The sequence below is a fragment of the Calonectris borealis genome, chromosome 4, assembly GCF_964195595.1.
Source record: "Calonectris borealis chromosome 4, bCalBor7.hap1.2, whole genome shotgun sequence".
Taxonomy (NCBI): Eukaryota; Metazoa; Chordata; class Aves; order Procellariiformes; family Procellariidae; genus Calonectris; species Calonectris borealis.
In genome coordinates this window covers 65086139-65110423 of record NC_134315.1, presented here as the reverse complement: position 1 = coordinate 65110423, position 24285 = coordinate 65086139, and the positions used below count along the sequence as shown (strand labels likewise).

At 45.7% G+C, this 24285-nt stretch overlaps 1 protein-coding gene across 10 annotated transcripts in view; it reads left to right on the top strand.

Annotated features, from left to right (window-relative positions):
• The window catches only part of SEC31A (SEC31 homolog A, COPII component), a 59828-nt gene extending 35820 nt beyond the window's left edge, over window positions 1-24008 (top strand). For 4 of the 10 annotated variants that reach the window (XM_075149849.1, XM_075149850.1, XM_075149847.1 and 1 more), the window contains 12 exons: window positions 1045-1171; window positions 2184-2329; window positions 4160-4333; window positions 4893-5066; window positions 7731-7823; window positions 8489-8618; window positions 9648-10004; window positions 15319-15377; window positions 17526-17798; window positions 18184-18303; window positions 21236-21307; window positions 22287-24008. In XM_075149849.1, coding sequence (XP_075005950.1) covers window positions 1045-1171; window positions 2184-2329; window positions 4160-4333; window positions 4893-5066; window positions 7731-7823; window positions 8489-8618; window positions 9648-10004; window positions 15319-15377; window positions 17526-17798; window positions 18184-18303; window positions 21236-21307; window positions 22287-22466 — 1905 coding nt within the window. In that variant the 3' untranslated portion in view covers window positions 22467-24008. The remainder of the gene's footprint in view (window positions 1-1044; window positions 1172-2183; window positions 2330-4159; window positions 4334-4892; window positions 5067-7730; window positions 7824-8488; window positions 8619-9647; window positions 10005-15318; window positions 15378-17525; window positions 17799-18183; window positions 18304-21235; window positions 21308-22286) is intronic. The other 6 variants (XM_075149853.1, XM_075149851.1, XM_075149852.1 and 3 more) reach the window with 4 other exon arrangements.
• The last annotated feature ends 277 nt before the right edge of the window (window positions 24009-24285 follow it).

Sequence of the window (24285 nt, the reverse complement as noted above, 5' to 3'; positions counted from 1 at the left end):
TTGCTGGTTATTGCCTATGACCCAGTTTGAGATAGGAACAATTTGCATTTCTAGTAGTGGACAAGTGAAAAGAGGAAAATCTCACGTATTAAGACTCTGAGGATTTCTTCCCCTGCCCCCAGCGCCTTTCCTGCCTCTGGCCTAATCAGAGAAAGGAGAATTTTGTAATGTGTGGGAAATTTCTCCACTGTAGCTCATCCTTTGGGAAAAGGTATTTTTATGGAGAGCTGACCAGTTATCTGTGCCTGTGCTAACAAGTGAGTGTTGACCTTGCAATTAGGACCTTGTATTTGTTGCTCAGGTGTGTTTTTTTCTTTTCTGGTCCCAAACTGCACGCTTACTGCTTGTTCAGCTGTTTCTGAGCTTGAAGTCTTGGCATGACAAGGGCTTTGTTCAGTAAATAGCAGCACAGCTGCCAAGTCTGTCTTTTGTCTGAAGCAAAATATCCGGAGGCAAAGTATGAGACAGAAGAAACTGGAATTTCGTTCTGAGGGCTTGTGGACAGGTAGCCTGTGTGTGTGGGTGCAGGGCAGGGATACTGCAGCCAGCTCAGGTTGATATTGCTGCCAACTTGCTTCTTTCTTCGAGCAGCCTTTTCAACTGACCCTCACTGGTCAGCCTGAGGCCAAGAGCTTAAAGCTGAATGAAACAGTTTGACAAACAAAATTCATACCCCTTGCTGGGCATTGTGTAGAAGCTTTATAACTAAATACTTGGTATGTTATCTTTGTCTGCAAAAACAGTGCTGAAAACCATCTGCAGCAATCCCAGCTTGCAGAGATGTGTGCATTCTTTTCTTGCATGTTTTGTAGCGAGAATAATTCGCCTGTCTGATTATCTGAGCTTGTTTTGTGATTTTTCACTGAACCCCTTTTGAAGTAAAATGTGCTCTTGTGCAGCTGTTGAATTGCAGTGCAGTATCTGCCATGACCTTGGATACAGTGGGGATGAATACACTTGAATAGATACAAATTATACTGTATCCTGAAAAACAAAAGAAATCCTACCAAGATCTTAACTGTGGTCTCTTTCTTTCTGGTCTAGCTCATCACTGCAGTGGTAACGAAGAACTGGAAAGAGATTGTGCAGTCTTGCGATCTGCAGAATTGGAGAGAGGCTTTGGCTGCTGTGCTCACTTACGCCAGGCCAGATGAGTTTGCAGCCCTTTGCGGTAGGGACACTGTACAAACTGGATGTCATTTATTCCACTTACAGCAAAACTACACTTTGCCACGGTTGTTTTCCTTCCAGTAAATTATTGTAATGCCTCACTAGCTTCTTTGATGGATAATATAGTTCTTCGGTCCTGTTGCAGAGGAGGGAGAGGAACCTCTGGGGTGCTGTGTTCTCAGTATGTTCCCTGATTTTTTGGACACCGAACCCAGACCGTTGTGAGCAGCTGTGTCTGGCATCGCCTGTGTAGTGCACAGCTACTGGTCTCTTACTGTTTCCAGATGGGTAATGGTGATGTTGATGTGACAGGTGTCTCAGCCAAGGGACCAGTGTCTTTGAGTGTTTGTGCATGGGATGCAAGTGGAAATGTTTCAGCAAAGTGCTTCGCTCTTCTTTCCCAAGAGCAATTTTGACTTCTTGAAAAGAGTCCTCTTTCACAGGCAGTGAGCATGCCTGCCCTCATGTGTGCTGCAAGGGTTTAACCCATAGGGAAGTTATATTGCCAACTGCTGTGTGCCTGACACCCCTGTGCCCCTCAGACACCAGCCATGGTGTCTAGGGAGCTGTGTGACTCACTTCAGCACACGTCGGCCCAGAGCAGTATCACAGCTTTGTTGCTCACAGTTCCTTGGCTGATTGAACACTCGGGTCGCACTACTGAAACGAGGGCCTGCAAAAAGCGGCTGGCAGAGGGAAGAATCAAACCCTGACCTCTTGTCCTTTGTCATGTCAGCAGATGAACCGTCCCCTCTGATGTGTCTCAGGTTTGCGGGCATTTGACAAGTCCTTGCTATCATGACATGAACTGCCTCTGAAGTGCCCTGGGCTCCTGTGAGATAATCTGTGCTGGACACCAGAGTATGTCCTTACCAATGGAGCCCAGAGGCACTATGCCTTCTGACTGTGCTGAGCAGAGACACAACAGGCGTTTCAGGCTTTCCCAGCCTCGGCAGTGATGGAGGGATCACTGGAGTGATTCACAGCATCTTCTTTGTTCATATTTTTCCTAGATCTGCTGGGTAACAGGCTGGAGAGCGAGGGGGACAGCCTTCTGCAGACACAGGCTTGTCTCTGTTACATTTGTGCCGGCAACGTGGAAAAACTCGTTGCTTGTTGGACTAAAGCTCAGGATGGAAACAGCCCCTTGTCCCTTCAGGTTGGTAATTCTGTTAAGAAAGATGTTGGAAGTAACACACTGCAATCGTTTGGCGCTTAAATCACATGGTCTAGTGTAGAGCTTTGCTGTCTGATAGCTGCACGTATCTCAGGATGCAGCCCTTTTCCTTCTGGAATGGGTGGCTTTCGTAGAAATAACACATAAATACGAAATTGGCAAATGTGTTCTAAAGCACGATGGCCCTCGTGTCTGCTCTGTTCTTTGGGTAGTCGTGCTAATATGCTTCTTGTGTAAAAAGGTAGTTGTAGGGCTTAGAGTGTTTTAGTAAAGAAGGGGCTCTGAATGCTTGCATCTTTTGCAATAGGGGAATACTTGGACGTTTTTGCTTTTGGAAGAGATGGCTTGGATGTTCAGGGGAAGAAATTAATAAATTAGAGTTAAATCTGGAGAGAAAACTGTAGGAAGGTTCTCATGAGAGTTTTCTCTAGGGGGTTGCACATACAGGGTTTGGTTCCCAGCAGTGAAATATATTGCATACAGCAAATATTTTGGGAGAATAGGATTGGTGACAGTGAGATGAAGCAATTATGGAATAATTTATTTTATAGTATAATCTTAGCTTCTTCCATCGGTTCAGGGCCCTTGAAGGACCAGTTTTAGAAAGTACTTAAGGTAATGTTACCTGGCAGTGCTGTGAGTCTCTGTTTAGTTAATTGGAGGAACTGGAGTATATGTGAGTTTTGCTTCACATTATTAACTCTCTCCAGTTTTGAATTATCAAAATTACTTTCCAGTCTCTTGATTGTGAGGGCTTCGTTTACAGATTTACCTTCACTTTGAATTTTGATTGCATTGCTTTGCTCTCTCAGACACTAAAATTGAAAAATATCATTGGAGTCATAATTAGGGTGCTTGTTTACTATGATGTGGAATTGCTGAAACTTGTAGAAGCTGTTGGTTATCTTGATTTATTTTTTTTTTACTTGCCTTTTTTGAAGTGCTGATTTGTTTGGAAAAACAAAAATGTATTATTGAACAGTCAGTAAACAGTCCTTATTAGTCATGTATGGTTGAAATCCTGTGTGTGGTACACTCTCATTAAATCTGTTATAAGATTTTAAAGAGAGATTGCATGTTAATATTGGCAAATGAATATTTGTAGTATCTTCCAATGTAATACAGTGAGACTAAGAAAAACATGAGAAAACTGACCAGAAAATGTTCCTGTAACTTAGCACTGGGAGGAAACCCAACCAAGACCAGCTCTGGTATTTGGGGATGTGTAAGGAAGGCAAGATATGGAGTATTCCTTGTGAATATCAGGAAAACCATCTTTGTGGTAACAACCAGAAAACCATGGAGAACTCTCCTAAGGGAGTTGTTAGATCCTTTTGATTAAGATGGTTAAGAACTGACTTACTGAAATGCTGCAAACGAATGTGTGGCACCCCAGCACTAATAGTGATGATGGGCATGTTTTCCATTCGCTCTCATGGGTCTCACCAGATATTTTTATGAAAGCATACTCTTTTGGTTGACGTGCTCAGTGCTGAAAGGGCCCTGAAATCCTGTTTAATAAAAGCCGTTTTTCTGGCTTTGAACTCTACCCGATGCGCTGCTGGCTTTGCTGTTAGAAGCCGCTTGGTGCGCGGTTGCTGGTTGCTCTTCTGTCATCTCGCGTGCTAGGAAAGTCGTGCCTTCGGTGCAGCTGTAACTGTCTGAGAAACCTGCACTTGGCTTGGGCTTCCCGTTGGGTGAGAGGGGTTCTGCGGGGCTGCCCTGAGGAACAGCCCTCCTCAACAGTCGTTAGCCAGGGCCTACTTCACCCCATTGTTCTCATTTGTGATTTTTTTTTTCCTGATCTTCCAGGATTTAATAGAGAAAGTTGTAATCCTGCGTAAAGCCGTGCAGCTCACCCAGGCCGTGGACCCTAATGCCGTGGGGGCCCTTTTGGCTGAGAAGATGAGCCAGTATGCCAACCTCCTGGCTGCCCAGGGCAGCATTGCTGCAGCTTTGACCTTTCTCCCTGCAAACACCAACCAGGTACGGGGCCTTCAGGTTTTTGACTCTCTCTTTCTGTGTGAACAGGTGTACTTCGAGGAAAACTGCATGGTGCAGTTAGCCAGCAGGACTGCCATTTATACACCTTGGGATGTGATGGTCAGGCTGTTTCCCCTCTCCCTGCGTTGGCCTTGCTGGCTGGCAGAAGTACATGGCCTTGGTCTTCTCCCTCTTCGTTTCATGCCCTTGTCCTTGCAGGCAGTGGCTGCCAAAGGGGCAGCTGTCCCTCCTGCAAGCCGGACACAGTGAAATGTGTACCTTGACACTTGGTTGTTTTCTTTTGATTTCTCATCTTCCATCAGCTGGTATTCGTAGACAGGCTGGCTTGGGAATGATGCAGCCCAAGATGGGAGGCAGGCACACGTAAGGCAGTTCCAACGGCCCCGTGTCTCATGCAGAAAAGACTTATTCCAATCAAATAAAGCAGAGTAGGCTTCTGAGAGAGAGCTCATCGGTGTGTGGCCAGTCAGCCTCTTGGTGTGATGCACTGGGTGACAGACAGTGCTGTTAACATTCCTTCGCCGTCCTTTTCTGATTGCAGCCAAACATCATGCTGTTACGGGACAGGCTTTGCAGAGCCCAAGGGGAGCTCCCAGTGGGACAGGAGGCCCTCAAGGCACCATTCGAGAGACAGCCCATGCCCAAAGGACGAGCTGGTGCTGTGGCTGGACAGATGCAAGGGCCCCAGGCTCCAGCCCAGCAGTATTACCAACAGGTAAATGGGTTTTGGCAGTCACGGAGGGGCATGGTGCTTGAGTTCTGGAGAGTGATGGATAGAAGAATTTTTTTCCTTTCTCTTGATCTGAGCTGGGGCTGTATGACATGCCTTTACCAAGAGCCTTGTGGTGAAAGTCATTGATGCTGCTTTTCAATCAGTACAGATGCCTCCTTTACTCCTCGTTTGGAAACATCCGTTAAACACCTTGTCAAGTAGCCGGCTTCTGAAGATTAGGTGTTTTCCCCCTTTGTTTGAAAATGTGCTTCAGTGCCAAGAATAACTGTGTGGGAGAGCACTGCAGGATTTTTGTGTGCTTGCTCTTATAGTCCCTGATGTCGTCCCATCCTTGCAGGCCTTGGGGCTTGCTCATGCTGCTCACCAGCCTCTTCTGGGGCTGATTATTTCCCTCCCTAGCTCTGATGTTGGCTGCAGAAGTTGCTGAGCAGTGGCAATAGCAAACTGAGGGCGTGTTTCGGTAGTTGTGGGTACAGCCTACTATGAAAACACCTTCCCAGCTGGGCGTAAGGGGACATAGGCAGCATGGGCAGGGGTGAGACAGGAGCGGGGAGGCAGGCCTGGGCTGAGTGTGAGCTCTGCCAGAAGAAAGACCTGGTGAGTATGGGACTAATAAGGGAGCTGGGGACTGTGCAGGGAGAAAGAGGAGAAATGAGGGAGGCAGATGCCCTAGTTTTATCTCTAGCCTGAGGACGACACTGCATCAGACCATGTTGGCCATCACTGGAGTGTGGTGCAGCGGGCAGCGCTGGCTGTGTGCATGCTTAAAGAGCATCACCAAGTCCCTAATCCCTCAGCACAGTGCTGCTCTACACAGGGACTCTGGGCTGGGCTTTTCCGACAGCAGAGCTGTGTTAGTGCTGCAGGTTAGTGTTAGTGCTCCTCTTTGTTAGTGCTCCTCCTTACACAGAGGAGATTGGAACAAGCAGAAGCATGTCTCTGTCAGTGCTGCCCTTCAAGCACTGCCTGCCAGAAAAATGGGGGCAGGAAAGAAGAAGGGCTGAAAAATGGGGAGGATTTGGGCTTTGTTCTCTTCCTCTTGTATCAACAATTGTGCGTCCCTTCGCATTCTCTCCAGGGTGTTAACAAGGTAGATTTCAGAAGGGACAAAGCCTTCATCCTGTTCGTACAAGATTACCTTGCTAACGCCATTGCATATGATTTTAAATGCATCATTGTCAATAAATAACTCTACTATTCTTTCCTGTGTTTTTAACCTTTCTCCTTGTAACCAATGAATTGCCTTGAGAAGCAATGCTGCATATTTCCTGTTTGGCTGTGGAAAATAGCAGCTGTCCTCTAGATGGCGTGATCTTAGCAATGCTTTTTAAACCAGAGTTCCCTCTTTCTCCTACTGTTTCAGGAATGCCTCAAGCTATTATTTAAGCAAGACCTGCTCATTAATAAAAGGCTGGGTGTATCACAAACCCACGAGCACACTGCAAGTGAGTTACCCCCTGTGTTCTTGGCTTTGCAGGGAGCTCATGCTCAACAGGAAGGGCGTGAAGGGGACAGGTACCATGTCAGAAAGGTACCCAGCGGTATGCTGATGAGCTAGAACGGAAAGAAATGACATGTTTGAGTGTTAGGATATTTGTTTTGTTTGACTTCCTTTTAAGAAAGTGTGTACATAGGGCTTGTTCAAGCTTGAGGCAGCCTTTGTTTAATTGCTGTCCCAAATAGGAACATGTACTTAAAACTTGGTTTCCTTTCAGCATAGGTTTTTGAATCCTCTTTTTCATCTGAAAAAAACAGGCATGAAAGGGGATGGAAAAGTCTTTTAGATGACTCCAGTGATGAGTTATGCAGACATTAGCAGTGGTTTTTGTATGGCTGACTGCACCATTAGCCCAGCACTGCGCAGGGTTAGAGACCAATAGACTGAAGCTATCTGAGCCAGCCAGGACTTCAGGGCTGCAGTTTTCCCTCAGGTGGGGTGTCAGGCTCCTGACCCCAGCTGTGCATCCCACTGCTGGACAGCACGCCCTCTCCTTGCTCAAGGATGTCGCAGGCATAGGAGGTTCTTGGTTTCTGTCCTGTCAGAAAGGTAGTAGTGGTCATGTGAAACTGAAGGGTTTTGGAGTGGCAATGAAGGAAGATAGAGGAAAGGAGCTGTGGGAGACTGGCTGGGAAGCAATTAGCATTAAGATATATGTTTGTGCATGTGCAAGACCTGAATATCAGATTTTAACCTTCTTTAATTCATCTTAAGCTCGATTTAAACAGACTGCTTTTGTGTGAGGCAGTATGTTTGAATTTTACATGGAACTTGGGACTTCCAGCTGTGGTTAGTGATGCTCTGTGTCATGCAGTAGCCTGGGGGGAGCTTCTGCAATAGGAAAATGTGATGAAAGAGGCAAACCTGGCTCACTGGCACGTGTAACACTGCACTCGCTCCACAGCCTGTTGTAGCTGCGTCTCCACTGTGCTTCATCTTCACTCTGCAATTCACTTCGGCTCCAGTGCACAGTGATTTCATCTGTCTTGAATGCACTTTTCCTTCTTCCTCTGAGTTTTTATGGCTGTGTTACAAGTGCCAGCATGCAAACCTTTTTGTGTTCACTTCTTTGCATCTCGTTTTGTGAAACCCTTTAGATTTTTTTATTGTTTTGTTTTCCATGATTGGTATTTCTTTGTTCGATTCAGGTTAGAATTGCCCCTACTGTCACTACCTGGAGTAACAAAACTCCTACTGCCCTTCCCAGCCATCCTCCTGCAGGCTGTCCCTCTGACACACAGGTATAACCTTCATTATTCCTCTCTGAGCCCCTGCTCCACCCTGATATGTCCCCTGATGTAGTCTGTGTGCTTGACACAGTCTCGTATGGATAGGTGAAAGGAGCAGCTTCTACGTGTGCTCTGGTTTTGCTCCCCAACGTCTCATGTTACATTTTTTTTTCACCGATGCCCAGATGAGTGGCTCTGGAAAGCCTTAAGTGGGAGCTCAGTGTGATCTGAGCCTGCCCAGCCCTTGCCCCACACTGGAATATTTGAAGTGTGATATTTTTCCTTTCCTTCTTTCCCATGGAAATTAGAAGCTTCAGAGTTAATGTTTAAGTTGTTTAGTTGAAAGCAATGGATGGCGGGGCGCTCTCGGACTGCCTGAATAACAGGCAGCGCTTGGCAAGGACCTCTTCCTTGTGCGGGAAGGTATGCGCTGCTCTGCTGCTGCTGAAGTCACTGCACACACAGGCTGTGCTTTCAGTGTTACGCTGGGCGCCCGAAGGCACTGGGGTGGTTGGAGGCATTTGCCCCTGTGCTGCTGTGGCTCTTCCAGGGACTGTGGTTTCAGGCCTTGAAATGTGAACTGATCATTTTGTTACAGTTCTGCTTCAGGACTGCATTACTGTTGCTGACTAAATCCTATCTCCCCCTACCCTTTTTCCTACAATCTTTTCTTACAGGGAGACAACCCACCTCCTCCAGGGTTTATCATGCCAGGTGCCATTAACCCCAACATACCACCGCAGCAAGCCACATCTTCTAATTACAGCATGTACTCACAAGCAGGGGCCCGGCCAACGTACCCGCAGAGTGAGTAGCAGCAGCTCCGCTCTCCCTCCCACCCAGGTGGGCCAGCCAGATGATGAGGTCGCATTTACTTGGGGATAGCCAGTCCCTTCCTTGGGGTTGGGAGGGTTCAGACCTACATTTCTTGGGAGGGAAAAAGCTCCTGAGATTACATCTGAGGATTGTCATTTTTTGGTGGGTTCCAGACATCAGGCACCCTCTGTCAGACACTGTCTCCTCTGCTGAGAAGGTGTCTGCCCACAGCTCTTAGACTCACTCCTCAGCTCACCCTTCCCAAGGGTGTGCTGGGGTCAGAAACCCCTCAGTGTGAGTCCTGCAGAAGCAGCACAGGCCTGGCAAAGAGGGACCCAACTCGTCTGTGTGCGGCTGGGCCGTCCAGTTCTCGTTGGGACTCCATGACGATGGGAAAGGGGATGAGGAGACAAGGGCAGTAGTAGAGGTGAGTGAGGAAGGGAGCAGAGCACTGACACACTCAAAGCAGGGGACTGAAAATACAGGCACCAGGGAGGAAAAAGTGGGCATAGATGGGCAGACAAGAGGCAGTGAAGTTAAGCTGCAGGGCCCACAGGGAAAGGCTGTGTGCTTGCATTCACTACCAGAGACTGCTATTCACTTCCTTGGCCTAGGCTTTCCCTTTGTGCAAACCTGGGGCAGGGGTTTCCCTTCCCTGAGAAGCACCATGAGGATTGCAGCGGTCCAGAAGACAGCCAGAGCAGCAGTGTCTGTGTGCCCCAACCCCACCCCGAGGCATGGTGGCTCTGGGCAGGAGGGTCTGTGGGGGAGAATGGGAATTCTTACAGCTAAGGCAGTCCTTTCTCTGGCTCACCACTCCCAGTGGCAGGCTGAGGTTTTGAGCAGTCCTGCAAGTGCAGGCAGAGTTGTGGGAGCCAGGATTTGGCTGGGCAGGTAAGTGGTTTGAGGGGGAAGGGGCAGGAAGAGACGAGAGTCAGGTATGGAAGGAAGCAGAGGCAGATGAAACCTGCTCCTCTGTTATGAACTCACTGACTGAATGTCTTTTCTCCCTGTTTGTAGCGTATCAGACCACACAGCAGTACTCTTGTGGAACAGGGGGACCAGCTCTCTATCAGCCTCAGCAGCCTATCGCTGTCCCTGCTACAGCCTCTTACCCGAACCCTGCCCCTAACACCACCCCTCCCTACCTGCCTTCTGCCCCTGCCCACTCTGTGCCCTCCCCGCTGTACCCTGGCCAGCCTCAACCCTCCCCAACGAGCCTGAATCCCATCTCTTCCTTCCCTCTTCCTCCTTCTGGTGCATCCTTTCAGCATGGCAGGCCAGGACCTCCAGCAACTTCTGTCGCTTATGCATTACCTACTGGACCAACAGGTACTCTGCCTGCAACCAGTGACCTTCCTGCATCCCAGAGAACAGGTCTGCGCTTGGATGGGGGGGCAGGCAGGGAGGGGGAGGGTTTTGCTTTATTACTCACGCAGTTAAATGTGCACCTTTTCCTTGTGAATGCTCCATACAAAGTTTGCTTGTGCTTAGAGGTCAATTCAAAGCATTTCTAAAACACATCTTCCTTGTGTATCTGGCAACACTATGGCTATGTTGCTGCAGTGAGCACTTGCTGAGCAGCGTGAGCAGTCGTCTTTCTCTTGCAAGTCAGACCTTGCCACAAACACGGAGCTTTTGTCTTGCCCAAGACAGGGTGCTACAGCATTGTCTTGTTATGAGGCTGTCGTATACTGTGGATGGACAGTGGCACAGTTTTAACCTTGTGAGGCTGGCGTCAAAACCTGCTATGTGGCTGGAGAGCAAAATACAAAAATGAACAAATTTTCCTAATCGCTGCAGAGAAGGTGATCCCAATTCTCCTCGCAGAACAACTTTGCAAATGTAATTTGTCTCTGGTTTGTGAGTGGCATTTCAAGCCCGGGATTGGCAGCATATTTAATTCAAACAGCATTTCCTGTGGCATCAGCTCACTTCCATTATTTTTTTCCTAACCACTTAGTGCGATGGGATTTACTGTAGCTGTGAATGCCTTAAAAGATAATAAGAAGTGATTTAGAAATGCATTTACATGTCTCTTTCCTGAATGTTAATCAAAAGCATGTGTGTGTGGCTGACACATAAGAGCATGTTTGAGCATGCGTGGTGAGAGAGCACGCACTGAGGTGGGGCTCAATGTCTCCTTGTGACTGCCTGGACGTAACTGTTTGCTGTGGGACAGTGACCTCACTTGTGATAATAAATCCATCTCTTCACTTAGCAGCCTGTGAAACAACAGCTTTGCAAACATCAGACTGTGCAGGAAGTATAAGCAGTCCTTTTCTAAACCTGGCCATAAACATACTTCATATCCAGGTGGCCCAGCTGGAGAGTCAAGGACCAGATCTGGGAAGTAGGGAGCGGAGGGAATATTAGGCAGTATTTGAGGGATATTCCAGGACTGCTAACTGCTGACAGGCCCTAAGGACCACACTGACTCCCTTTCTTCTTTTAGAAGTCTGTTAGGGGTGATGCAGTGCAGAAAAGGCATATTGCCTTTGTCTTGGCAGCAGCAGTCCTATGAGTAGGTGCTTCTGGCGTCCATGAGGCTGGGAGCCTGTGCTTCTCATGGCATTGCCTTCACACACACACTTGTGTTTTGGGGAGAAATGGCCTTTTGCTCTGGCAAAAAATAGAGGGGACTGGTGTAGGGCAGTCGCCAGGGCTGCAAGGGGAGAAGAGGCCTTTTCCCTCCATCCTGCAGCCAGATTTTGTGTCCACTCTGTTCTTGGAGATGCTGTACCGTGACTTCTCCTGACCTCATGTTACGGGGCATGTCAAACTTGTATCTCTAAGCCAGAAGAATTATTAAATTGGACGGAGGAAGACATGTTAGATAGGGTTCTAGGCCTGGGATGTGAAGCAGCACATTATAATGCAGACAGCATAGCTTCTGCACCTCCAAATAAATGCAAGGAACAATAAAATTGTTCTTTCTTATCCATTTTACTACTCTACTTGCGTCACTGGCAGGCACTTCAGATCTGTCACTTACTAAGTTTCCTGCATTCACAGTGAATGACGTAGCCCATGGCGCGCTCAGAGCGGGTGAAGTTCTGTACTCGGGACAATAGAAATTAGGGGCATTAATGACAGTACCGGTCGATTTGTAGAATTGTGTAATCCACATAGACAGTAGTCTAACACATCTTGCCTATGTCATTTTAATATAAGGCAGATTGAAGCAGTCATTATCTGCATTGCTTTGCCAGATTTCCTTTCAAAATTAAAAGTTGTCCATACTAGGCTTTTTATAAAACTTTCTGAGAACTATCAGTGCTGCTTGTGTTTTTCCCAGCAGCTGTGGTGAGAAGGCAGCCAGTACAAAGTGTCAAACCTTCAGGAACCCGAAGTCGGGCATCATCTCTGATTCCTGGCAAACGCCAGCCTTGGGCTGAAATGCAGAGATGGTGAGGTGCAAGGCCAGGTGGCTCATGCATGTAGGCTGCTGGCACGCAACTGCTGCCTGCAGCTGGAGAATTATGGAAAAAAGATAAGAGGTATCTGAAGAGCACAGTCTGTCCTCTTCCCATTTTTAGATTACGACATTCAAAAACCATATAAACAAGAAGAAAAAAACCTTGCTTTGTAAATGCAGAAATGACAGTGTACATGCTTAATATGCTTAACCACCAACATATTTTCCAGAGTAGCTGCATTGCTTAGTGAAGGATGCCTTGTCATGAGATCCCATAGAACCACAGAAGTCGGCAGCCAGAAGTAGATCTCATCTGTAACACTGACTGTTCCAGTGCAGAGCGTATAGTGATGCTGATCTTGGCTTTGAAGTGGTGTGCTTTTGTGTGTGGTGATGATCTAATCTGGGAACATCATGTTTCACTTGGCAAATGTGATTCATTTAAAGGCGGGGGTAAGGGAGGAAGGGAAAAAGATCTCAAATTTGAAGTCTTGAGAAGCACCTGACCTTTGAACTGGCTTGGATTTAAAGATGCACTTAAAAAAGAAACATTTCTATAAATATCTTCTGGTTTTTGCAAATGCATGTAACATCAGTATGTTAAGCCGTGCTTGGAGCACCAGTAAGCAAGAAAAGCCCACATTTAATTTCATTTTCAACCTATCTCACTTTGTTTTGTGATAGATCTTTGAACCTGCTTTCAAGGGCTTTTTAATTTTCAGAGTCTTGAATCTTGTTTGAAATTGTGATAGAGCAGTTCTAAGCTAAGGGAAGGGTTTGCACCAGAACTGCAAGCGCATCAGACCAACCCCAGGGACAGGAGTTATCTCATCTCTGATGTTCCTCTTTTCTTTGAAATGGCGAAGGCTGTATTGGCTGTGTTTTGCCATTTGGATTTGTTGCTCAGTCTGAGCAGGCAACATGTCTTTTCACATGAGTGTAAAGCTACTGTGTGAACATACACTTTTTTGCTGGGCTGGATGCAGTTGAGAGCGCCCTTGATTTGGGAAAATACTTGACATCCACCTTGAAGTCAAGTACTTTAAGCATCTCCTGAAAAGCTTTCTGGAATGGTGAAACGACGGTGAGAAGATTGTTGCTAAGAGTAATGGTCTCTCGGCTGCACTGGCTAGTAGGAATAGAAAATGAATAGAAACACCGGAAGAGATAAGAAAGCGGGCCAGGACTCTGCAACATTTGTTAGAAACCACCAGAAGCATTGATTTACTGCATGGAAAGAGCAACAGGCTTGTGTTCAGGGAAGGCAGACAAAAGCAATTCCACAGGGTGGTTTGGACAAATAACTTGTCTCTAAACTGGTACTGTAATTAGGTTAGGCGTTTTTTCTCCTGACTTCTCATGCTTATTGAAACTAAATTGCTAATCAAAAATTACAGACCAATTGTTTTATTATTTTCAAAGAAAATCTTTTTTTAGTTCTCTTTGCATTTTATCTGCAGAAAGCCTACCAACTCAAGACCAGGCCTCTCCCTTCACAGGTGAACTAGGTACCATCTAACCTGAAAATAATTACAGCCACTACATGAAATTAATTGAACAGACATCAATAATGCATATGTTCTTCAGAGAACATTAAGTGCGATGCTGTTTGCCAATTAGACTTCAATCAAATCAATTTTTAATTCCATAATTAAAACCAATAACAACATATCTGGAGTTTTTAACCACAGAAACAAATGCTGGTTTTCCTTTTTTAAAGCCAGTTATTCCAGGAAATTAACAGCAGTGACAGTCTGGGAGATTTTCTTAACGTGTTACCACTATCAGCACCGCAGTAGTTAGACTTCCTATGTCAGAAATACTCTGGGATTTTCTGGATAGGGAGGAACAGAGGAGCCCCTGGGGCACATGACTGTCGGGAGATGGCACTGCCTTTGGTTAAAGAAAAAGCAGATGTGAGAAGGGTTTTAAATTGTTCTTCACTTACTCCTTTAACATGCTCTGGATGTGGAACTTGTTTAAAAAAAGCTCAGGAGCAAATGCAATTTCAGATAAATTGAGCAAATTCTGCAGTGATGTTAAGCTCTGCTGTCTAAGGTGAATTCATCATCTACTAAGTGAAAAAAACTGTGGTGAAAAAGTCCATTGAGGGATTTGGTTTTGTTGGCTTTTTGTGGCTTTGTGCAATAAATCCTGATTACTCAGCGAGGCCGCGGTAATGCTGAGATATAATGCTGTGGTCCCGATTACATGTGCCCCATGATGAGATGGGGAACTATTTCTAATGCACTAACCTGAGCTTTGGTGTACAAATCTTGCAGCTGAACAAAGCGTGTTTTCCTGGAAGAGCAGAAGGTTTGGTACAGAACAACACCCCGGACTCGGAGTGAATCTGCTCAGACATCCTCTCTGCTTCTTCCAGTTTCAAACAAATTGCCCTTGGTGCAAAAAGCTCAATTTTTGCCACCTTGCTCCAGCAGCTCTGCTCTGTTTTGGGAACACAAAGCACCCATAAACATGCTGGCAGGGGAAACCTGGTTTTGTGGCTCTTTTGTGTCTCCAGGGTGGCTGGGTGAATCTGGCCTGAAATATTTAAGGCTCCTGTTGCCTCTTATGCCTCTTCTTTCTATGTTGTGTTGCTGGGGAACACGTCTTACCTGTCATGTATAAATCCATCACAGTACGCAATCGCAGCAGCAGCTCTTGGGAAGTGGATGTTCTTAATGGTGTTCTTATTCACCCATGGTTTCTGACATTTCTGCTGCTGATTAATGTTTATAATAATGTTACAGTGATCATGGGGAAAAAAAAAAAGAAAAAGTAAGTTCAAAACCGGTTCTTATTTCTTCTCATATGATAAGATGGGAGAAACTTTCACCGGTAACTGAAGCTGTCTTCATATATACAGTCTGTGTAGCAGAGCTGTGTTTTGGGCATGGTAGGTAATTGCCTGCCTTTTCAAAGGGCATGTCTGCTCAAAGTTTCTTTTCCTGGAAGAGAAGAAAAAGTTAATTATTAAAAAAAAAAAAAGGAATCAACTTCTGTCAAACTTTAGAACAGTTGGTCAAGATGCCAAACCTGTGCAGTGGGTGCAGAGCCCAAAGGGTCTGATGGCTGGGGTGTTGGGAGGCTCTGGCTGGCACAGGAGCTGTTCTGCCCCCCTGTGAAGAGCAGAGGAGCAGGCAGGTGAGGGCAGGCTCTGCCAAGCCCCTGCCAGTAGAGCCCTGGTGAGGAGCTGGTCCAGCTGAGCTCAAGAAGGCATCACTGCCCTCCTCCCATGTACTTACAGTCTCTGTTTTCTTTCTGTCCCAGGGCCTCAGAACGGCTGGAACGACCCTCCTGCCCTGAACAGAGCTGCCAAGAAGAAGAAGGTACTCTAGGAAATCATGTCTCGACACAATTGAGTGCTGACCGCTTGAAAAGCAGTAACTTAAGCTGCTCCTGGGAAACTTGTTGGCAGGCAAAGGAAAAAGGAGGGTTAGCAGCAAACAAAAGCTGCACCTCGTGAGCAGAAATGGCCTTTATACCACTCCAATATGCATTATCTCTCTCAAAATATTTAAGTCTCTAAAGAGATGGTGGATTTTGCTAAAGTTGTGGTTGTTAATAATGACATTGATCCTGGTTTGAGGGAAGAAAATACCTCAGACTATTTTCATCTGCAGTAAAGCAGATGAGTTTTGCAAGAGATGATACTTAGGCGAAATGATGAGGCCGTGCAAATTGTTATAGATTACTGACTTTGCTGGAACTGAAAGCAATTTATCCTGATTAAGGGTCTGACCCTGAGAGATCTGCTGAGAGTAAGACAATTTTCGTGATGGAGACAATGTAGTTTTGTAAAACAGATTTAGATTGCAGGAGGACAGAATAACTGGGGGCGCTGGGCACAGAGCAGAGCGAGCCTTTTCATCCCCTGGTGCTGCTGTAGTCTTGCGTATCTCCACAGCAGTCAGTGTCATCCACTGCTCTCTGAGCCTGGTGCATTTGGGGAGCAAGAGTCCGTGTGGAGTGTGTAAAGTGTGGGGAGAAAAAAAAAAAGTTGGAGCAGGCAAGATAAGGTCTGGGTGAAGATGAAGGCAAAACCCTTTAGGTTTTGGTGTCTGCAGTTCAAGATTAAGAACCTTTTGGAGGATGGATAGGGGATGCTTTGTGTGCTCCTGACTGCCCCAGTGCTGGAACGTTTGTTGCACAGCAGCTGGCATGCTGCCTTTCGGGACTTCAGGTTCTTAAGTAGAAGGAGGAAAGTTGTCAGTGAGAATTAACTGCTGGACCTGAGAGCTCAAGAAGCAGCCTGCTGCAAACAGGGTTTTTGCTCCTGTTGTGTGTGTGTCACAGACAGAATTTCTGCCATAGCCAGGGCTTGAGGGTTGGCTCCCTTCTAAATGAGGAGTCGTGTTTGTTGCATTCCCTGTTGGGTATTTAACAAACCTCTGTCAGAAATGTTTCTGTGTTTGTTTCTCTTATGTCCACTGCATAAGGGGGTGGTTTAGGATATTATGAAACGACTCACCACATGGGCTATTGTAAAATAGAAGAACCGTCTGGCATTTCAAGCCGCAGCATAATTTGCAACTGTTTTCCACCTAACTAAGAACTTATCCACCACTCAAAAGTTTATTGCTGTGATTCATTGCTTTTATAACTGACTTTGTTGGTGCTGGATTGGGAATATTTTTCTTGCTGTCCCAAACCACTAGCTTAATTCTGGCATCATTCATTCAGGGTTCTGTAATCTTTCTTCTTTTCCATGCATGCCCAAAGAAATGTGCGCATTCCCATGGGAGCTCTTTCTTTTCTTTGGATTCCTGCATGATGCATAGTAGAGGCCAGTAGCTCATTTTGTTGTTTCTTCTTTCTACCAAATGTTTCCGAAATGCTCCTGTCTAAAGACTGGCAGATGCTTAGGGATGAATATGAAATGCACAAACCTGTTTGCCAGATGTTTGAAAGGCTTTCAGAAGCTTTATTGGTGTGTGTTGCTAGCTGTGACCTATGTACTGCATGGGCAAAAAAGTACCCTTGAAAGTGAGACACAAAAATCTAAATATAATGATGCAATAGTAAGAATAGAGGTAGGTGTGGGTTAGTTTTCATTAGTGCAACTCTTCTTCTGTTAGTGCTGGTCTGCCAAACCTCTGTTTTGTGCCCTTAGCAGAGGGAGAGTGCCTTGGATTTGAGGTGGCTGTACTCAGTTCTTGTGGCCAGGGGCAGCCTGGGCAAACTGCTCCTGCCCTGTGCGGGCACTAGGACAGGCAGAGCACACAGGACTGGAAATGCTGGAGGATATTACTGCCCCAGGGCACTTCTTACTGTGCAGCTGCAGCCAGAGGAATGGGTTTGTTTAGCCAGAGTGAAATCCTGTATTGCCTGCCCCTATTATTTCTATATCTTGGGGGCTCAGCACTCTGCTTGGCAGAGCTCTCAGTTGCTGTGGGTTGGAAAGTCTGTATGAGCTGGGTGTTGTGCTCTGCCTGCAGCAGCCACGGCAACATAAATGCATTGTGTTTTTTCCTCAGGTCCCTGATAACTTCCTGCCCCCAGTTCCCATCACCTCCCCCATCATGAGCCCGTTGGCGGATCCACAGTCTCAGATGCAGCAGCCTCCAGCTCCGGCACCACCCACGGGCGCCCCCAGCTTCCAGCCTCCGCACCTCCCCGCAGGACAGCCAGTGCTGCAGGGTGGCTACCCACCTGCTCCCCAGCCCCTGGGGCCGTGTATCGTGCCACCCGCTGTTTCCAAACCCAGCACGGAGGGGGCCCCTGGGGCCCCAATCGGCAATGCCATCCAGGTAATGTAGCATTGCATGGTTTTGGTTTGTACACCAGCGGGCTGGGATGCTGTTGCAAGGCATTTCTTGTACCTCCAAAGTGTACTGCAGAGTTTTTAGTCACTAGCTTTGCACCATGCTGGCATTTTGCTACTGTAATCTCCATCTAGACGCTACCTCTTTGCAGTTAATACTCTAGTCAGTATGGACCAACAAGCTGCTTCCTTCTGCAACTTCACAGCTCTCCAGAGGGAGCGACAGCAGATGCTGATAATGTCACCTCCACACACGCACAGGGAAGAAATAGGAGTTGTGCTAAGCTGGCTAATAATGCCAGTTGGTTTAGTTGAAAACAACATGTGGTCACAGTGACCTGTAAAAGCCTCACCTGCTCTCTGTTTCTCAGCATGTGCAGGCACTGCCAACAGAGAAGATTACCAAGAAGCCCATCCCTGAGGAGCACCTTATTCTGAAGACTACATTTGAAGCTCTTATCCAGAGGTGCCTTCTGTCTGCCTCCGATCCGGTAGGTCTCTGTGATGTTCCCAGAGTACACCTGTGTTTGGGTGAATGTGCTGGTACGGGCAGCACAGCTAGCCATCACCGTCTCTCCTGGCATAGCTTTTTCCTTCTAAAGGCTGCTTCGAGCAGCCACAAGCAACGCGTAGAAAAGCCTAATGCACATAGGATGTGGCAATCTGGGGCCAGAGCACAGCCCCGCTGCCCGAGCACTTTGACTCTGCACTCAGCATGGGCAGAGCACGATGGTGCTGTTTATGGGCAGGGTATTAACCCATTGCAGCCCCCTCCACTGCTCTCTTCTAAGGAGGAGGGTTGGAATTGGTTACAGTTAAAGTTTTGATGCTGATGGTTAAAAAAAAATAAAAAATTCTAAATCCCTTCAGAAAGGGCTCTCCTTCCTTCTGTCAAGTGATCACTATGGAGGCATGCCCTGTACATTTGCTTAACTGCTTCTTGTAATTCAAAGCAGGAAGCAGCTGGTGTTACACCAGCTCTGAGCCGAGGCTCACATACGTGAGTACATGCCCCAGACTTTGATCTGTGGTTTGTGATTTCTGATAACAAACTCATTTCAAAAGGAAACAATGGGTAGCAGAGAAGTGGAAGGTTATGAGCTTTAAGATGATGACTGGAGCTGGATAGGAAAAACATTTCCTGTAGCAGTCAGTATTTTGTAAATGAGCCGTCCATCTCAAAGCTTCTAATTTATTTCCAGTGGTCAGTAAATAACACACTACCCCAAAGCCCAGATGCTGACTGTTCAGCTTGTGCCTACCGCACGCTGAAAGGTGGATGATGAAAGACAGGCTGGGGTTGTGCAGAGGGCTTTGTGCACTAAATGTGCTTGATCAGCAGCACAGACTCACGCTCCTGGTGTGATGACTGGGAGCTGAGCTGTCAGAGGGCTCTGTGGCAGTGGCTGTGGGAGTATATTGGGCATTTGGTGTCACTTCTGTCTTATGTCTGCTGTACAATTGCAGCTGGCTCTGTAGCTTAGACTTGACATTTGCATGTACGTACTCCTTCTTTCCCCTGTGGGTCTCAGCTCAGCAGTTTCAGGGTGGACTGGCCCATGCCCTCCTTTACAGAAGCTTTTCGAGGCCATAGTCCTTTCTTTGAACGGACCTCATAAAGTTCAGTAGCATTCAATTGCTCAAACTACTTTCTTTAAAGGTTAGGCTGTAGAGTGCAGGGATAGAAGTCGTATACTGCACGGACCCTTTGACCTTTTCTTCCTCTGAGTGCCCCTTCTCCCAAACACATAAAGAAGGCAAAAGCCTTCTGTTCACTTCTGCACCCAGGGATTGCTTTTCTGCTCTGCCAACACATTTTGCTTGCTTCTTGTTAAGTATCTCTGATTTTCTTAGGCAGAGCAAGCATTTCCAGCACACAGCGCTGAGAGATACCACCCTGACTGTATACATCAGTTACTGTCAGAACAAATGCAGACACTAGTCAGTTATTACATTCCGAAGGGGAAAATGGGAACAGGAAGCAAAGAGTGAGGAGAACAACCAGTTTGCACTTCTTCCACCTAATTTCCTTTGGCTGGAGAGATGTCTTGCTGCTTACTAAACACAATTTATTCCTCTTTGCCCTCTTTCATTTCTGTAAAATGAAAATAGCATGTACGCCTTTTCACAGGTTTTGAAACAGATGTTCCCAAGTCATCTATCTGAGAGAGTTAGCCAGTCCAAAAGAATTAGCCAGTTTCTTATCTGCTCCTCCTGGGGTACTTTTTCCTTACTTGTCTCAGTTCCTTGACAACATAACTACTGCTGAGGGGTTTTCCACACATGGCCTGAGATCCACATGCTGTGTTCTCCTTTATGCCCTTTGCCATCCAAACAGCTTTTCCTAATTTCTAGCACAGCAGACAGCCACTGGTCTGTCTTTACCCTTGAGCTAGAACATTCCCATAGGCTTTTTTATTTTCTCTCTGGGCAATTATTTATCCAGGGAAACTTTTCCAGTTGCCAGGGGAACTGGCACTATCGTAAGTGAAGATGGATTGATGTGCGTACTGATTTAGGAGGAAGTTCCATTACTCTTGTGCACTGATGCCATTTCTGCTGCTGTTGACCACCTTCTTTTTTGTGTTTCTGTAATTGTAACCTTGATGCTTTATTACTGTTTTATTATTCTGGATTAAAATTTTCAATTTCTGTAGCTGTTTGTTTAAAAAAAAAAAAAGAAAAAAAAAGTGGATAAAAATGCATTTCTCCAGCAGCTGTTGTGGCACTTCCCCAGGTGGAATATACTGGGGTTATTTTAAGAGCCTTTGGTGGCAAAATAATTCCAGACACATCAATGGGTGGTTTACTCTGTATAAAATCATGGAAGCACAAAGGATCTGTAAGGACCGTTTGGGTTAGGCTATTAGTTTTTCTGTTGACAGTAAAAACTTAGCAACAAACTCCTGGTTTTACTAATCACATAATAAAAAATATAATTAGGATTTGCCATAAATGATGACTGAGTTGTACATACCTAGACTTCAGTGACTGCATATGCCCTTAAACTCTCATTGATGTTGCTGGATAGTTGATTCCAGTAATAACTTTATCCAACTATCATTATGCTTTGCCAGTGAACCATAGAAAAAAAATTCATGCTCTAACTCAGAATTCTGTCATTTTCCATATCAGCTATACCGGTGGGTTTTGCAAATGACCAGTGGCTTTTGGGTTGCACCTCTACAGTTTACTATTCTCTGTAGCTAACTAGAGTAATCACATGTGGAGAACTACAGTTCACGTGGTCTTTCCTAGCAAAATCAGGGGATAAAAGTAGAGAGCAAAGAATTCAAATGATGTGTTAGCAAAATGTTGTTGCGAAAGGAAGTTCATGAGCTGCATGGACCTCTTTGCAATGATATCAGATCAGTATGGTGTTCTTAAAATCGCTGTGGTTTAATGTATTTATTTCTCTTGCAGCAAACCAAGAGGAAACTAGATGATGCAAATAAACGCCTGGAGTTTCTATATGACAAACTTAGGGAACAGACAGTAAGTTCTGTTTTACTGCCCCTTCCCCCGCCCCCCTCCCCCATCAAATATTGCAGGTATGGCCAAGAACTTCATCAGTGGTGTGGACCCCTGTGCAATATGTAGCAGGTGCCTGTTCTTTTCTTGGAAGCGTGCTTCAAATCCATTTAGTGTATGTTTCCATGCATTTGCCAGAAATGGCTAGGTAGAGTGCTCGGCCCCAAGTGCCTGTGCAGACTTTACAGTGTTTTGGGGTCATGTCATGAGTTTTATGGTGCTGTGCAGGGACTGCGCTGAGCCAAAGAGCAGAGCTCCTTGCAGTAGGCAAGGGTGAATGCATCTGGAGGGTCCATGTCCCCAGCTGCTGGCAGAATGAGCCAACACAGCAAGTTTCCCTGCTCCCAGTAGGAAGTGAGAGACACGCAGCCTGGGGTCAAAAAAAATCCAGAAGATTTAGATGTTGGAGGCTCACTGACTTCACTGGAAGGCAAATGTGCAAGTACTTTGGAAGATCTGGTAATTTTTCTAAAGCCTTCCGGGAGATCTGTGGCAGAGTAAAGGACTAGGCTTAGATCTCTTAATATCTTAGGATCAGAGTGGTCTAATCCTGTCATTGTCAGGCCTTTGTCTTTGCTGAGCAATTAACTTTACTTCAAAGGCATAAAAGCTCAGTAGGTTTTTCATGTGCCACAGTCTGTCACAGCAGGGCTCCCACCTCAGGGAATTGCATTCAGGGGCTGGCAGTGAAGGCTTGCAGGGCTTTGCAGTACTGCAGAGAAGGTATGTTCAGGTTGAAGTCTGCTGTTAGACTTCCCAGTGACTGTTCCCAGTGTGGTGCAGCTCGGAAGGTGGCTATCTTTAAAGAAAGAAACTAATTGCTGCACCTTCCTGAGGGCCAAATGTTACACTCAGGGTTTCTGTTTTTCTAACACTAGTGTACGCACTGGTGTATGCGCTGTCTTTTCTTTCTGCTGACCTGCCTTGCCTCGCTTCCTTGCAGCTCTCTCCAGCCATCATTAGTGGTTTGCACAACATTGTGAAGAGCATCGAAACCCGTAACTACCAGGAAGGACTGAACATCCACACACACATAGTCAGCACCAGCAACTTCAGCGAGACCTCTGCTTTCATGCCTGTTCTGAAAGTTGTCCTCACCCAGGCCAATAAGCTAGGTGTCTGAAGTAACCCTGCATTTGCAAAGTCTTGATGGTTGCTTTTCCAAAGAAGTGCATTTCTACAGCAAACATGCAGGAAATGGACCAAAAGCTAGTCCTTACGGCATGTCGTGGTAGAGCGCTGACAAATGGCATTACATTCTCCCTGCAAAATACTTTGTTCTAGGAGGGCCATGGAGCCCTGGTGCTTTTCTTTTTATTTTAATCCTTTTCCCATCCCTAATGATTCTTGTCTACAAATAGTATATTTAATGGATGATGCCCCATATTGTCAATTTTTAGATGCATGTTATACTGCTAAACAGTGGCTTTTAATAACAGATATACGTGCTAAAACAACAAGATAGGTTGTATATCAGACCCTAAAACAGATTATTCCCTTCCACCCCACTGTTCCTTATCCACCAGATTAAAGAGTCTGATCTTATAATAAGCGTATTTGGTCTTTCATTTTATGAAACTGCTTGCAGTTCTGTTATTACAATTTACATGTTAAATAGCTTAATTTTGCACTGGGGCAAATGAGCAAAATAAAGGCTAATGTGATATTTTCAATAAACGTTAATTTATTAAAATGTGTCTTTATGAAGTGCAACTTAGAGGTTTTGAACCCAAAGTACAGTGGGGCGGCTTTCTGTTGCATCCTAGGGGTGAGGATATTTTTTTGTCCATGCTCATTACTAAAAGCTCTGTTTAACTTTATACTAAGAGATTTACATTTCAAGGAAATATTTAGCAAGGATTCTGAACACATCTGTGTGTATTTTTAAAAGCTAAGAGCGGAAATAATGCACAGTGGTTTAAGCCACCCATACAGAGACACGGATATTTAGTGTGTAAACAAGGTGCAAATTGTTTCTTGCAGTCCCCTAAACCTGAAGATTGCTGCCTCTGCTGCACTCCTTACCACTGTGAGGGCATGCTGCGCTGTGAAACTGCAAGCATGTTTCTGCTGGCCATTAGCAAGTTGGGTCGGGTGAGTTTCACAGCACGCTGTGCTTTCCTGTGGCACAGTTGGAGTTGGCTTTAAGTTTTAAAAATTTGAAACAGTGTGCCATGAATAGCAAATATGTCTAGGAAGAACAGCAGTTGGAAGAAATGTCCAGGTTTAAAAAAAAAAAAGGCAGTTTTGCCTGAAAACTACCTAAAATACCGGTGCTTGTGGAATGTAGATTTGGCAATACATACTGCAAGAAATACTATAAATAACAATGCAAATCATGCTGACTTAAACTGATCATGAGTTACAGATTTGTCAAGCAAACGTTCCATTCCTCTGACAAAATTGGGCTTAGTTTTATTTCCTTTCCAGCATTTTCTGATCTCATAAGCTTTTATAATTGGTGAACATAAAGCATCAATTTGGAGTTGCTTTGTTTCAGGAGTTTAAAAAACAATTGGAGTAATTTTCTTCCCCTTGATCTAGGTTATAGGTTTCTAAGCAGTGTTATAAGTATATTTATTGTATTCTGCTCCTGTGATTTGGAAGGTTTGCGGGTATCCTTTTTTATTTATCCATGCCCTTAATAAAAACTCCTTGCCCAGCAGGCTCTGCTATTGGCTGAATCACATCAAAAATGTGAAGTATGTTAATGCTGCCAGAAACTGGTAATAAGGAAACAGCAGTCTTCCTCAGTGGGAAAAACATTCAGGTCACCAGCCCCACTCCTGATTGCTGGGACCACATTATCTAGTAAATATTTCGTAGTACCTCCCGACGCAGATGAGAATAGTAACGGCTCGGTGTGCTCCACCTTTTGCCCCCTGGGACTACTTTCTGCAAGCTTGGAATGAAATGCTGGGGCCCCAATAACAGGGAAGGCA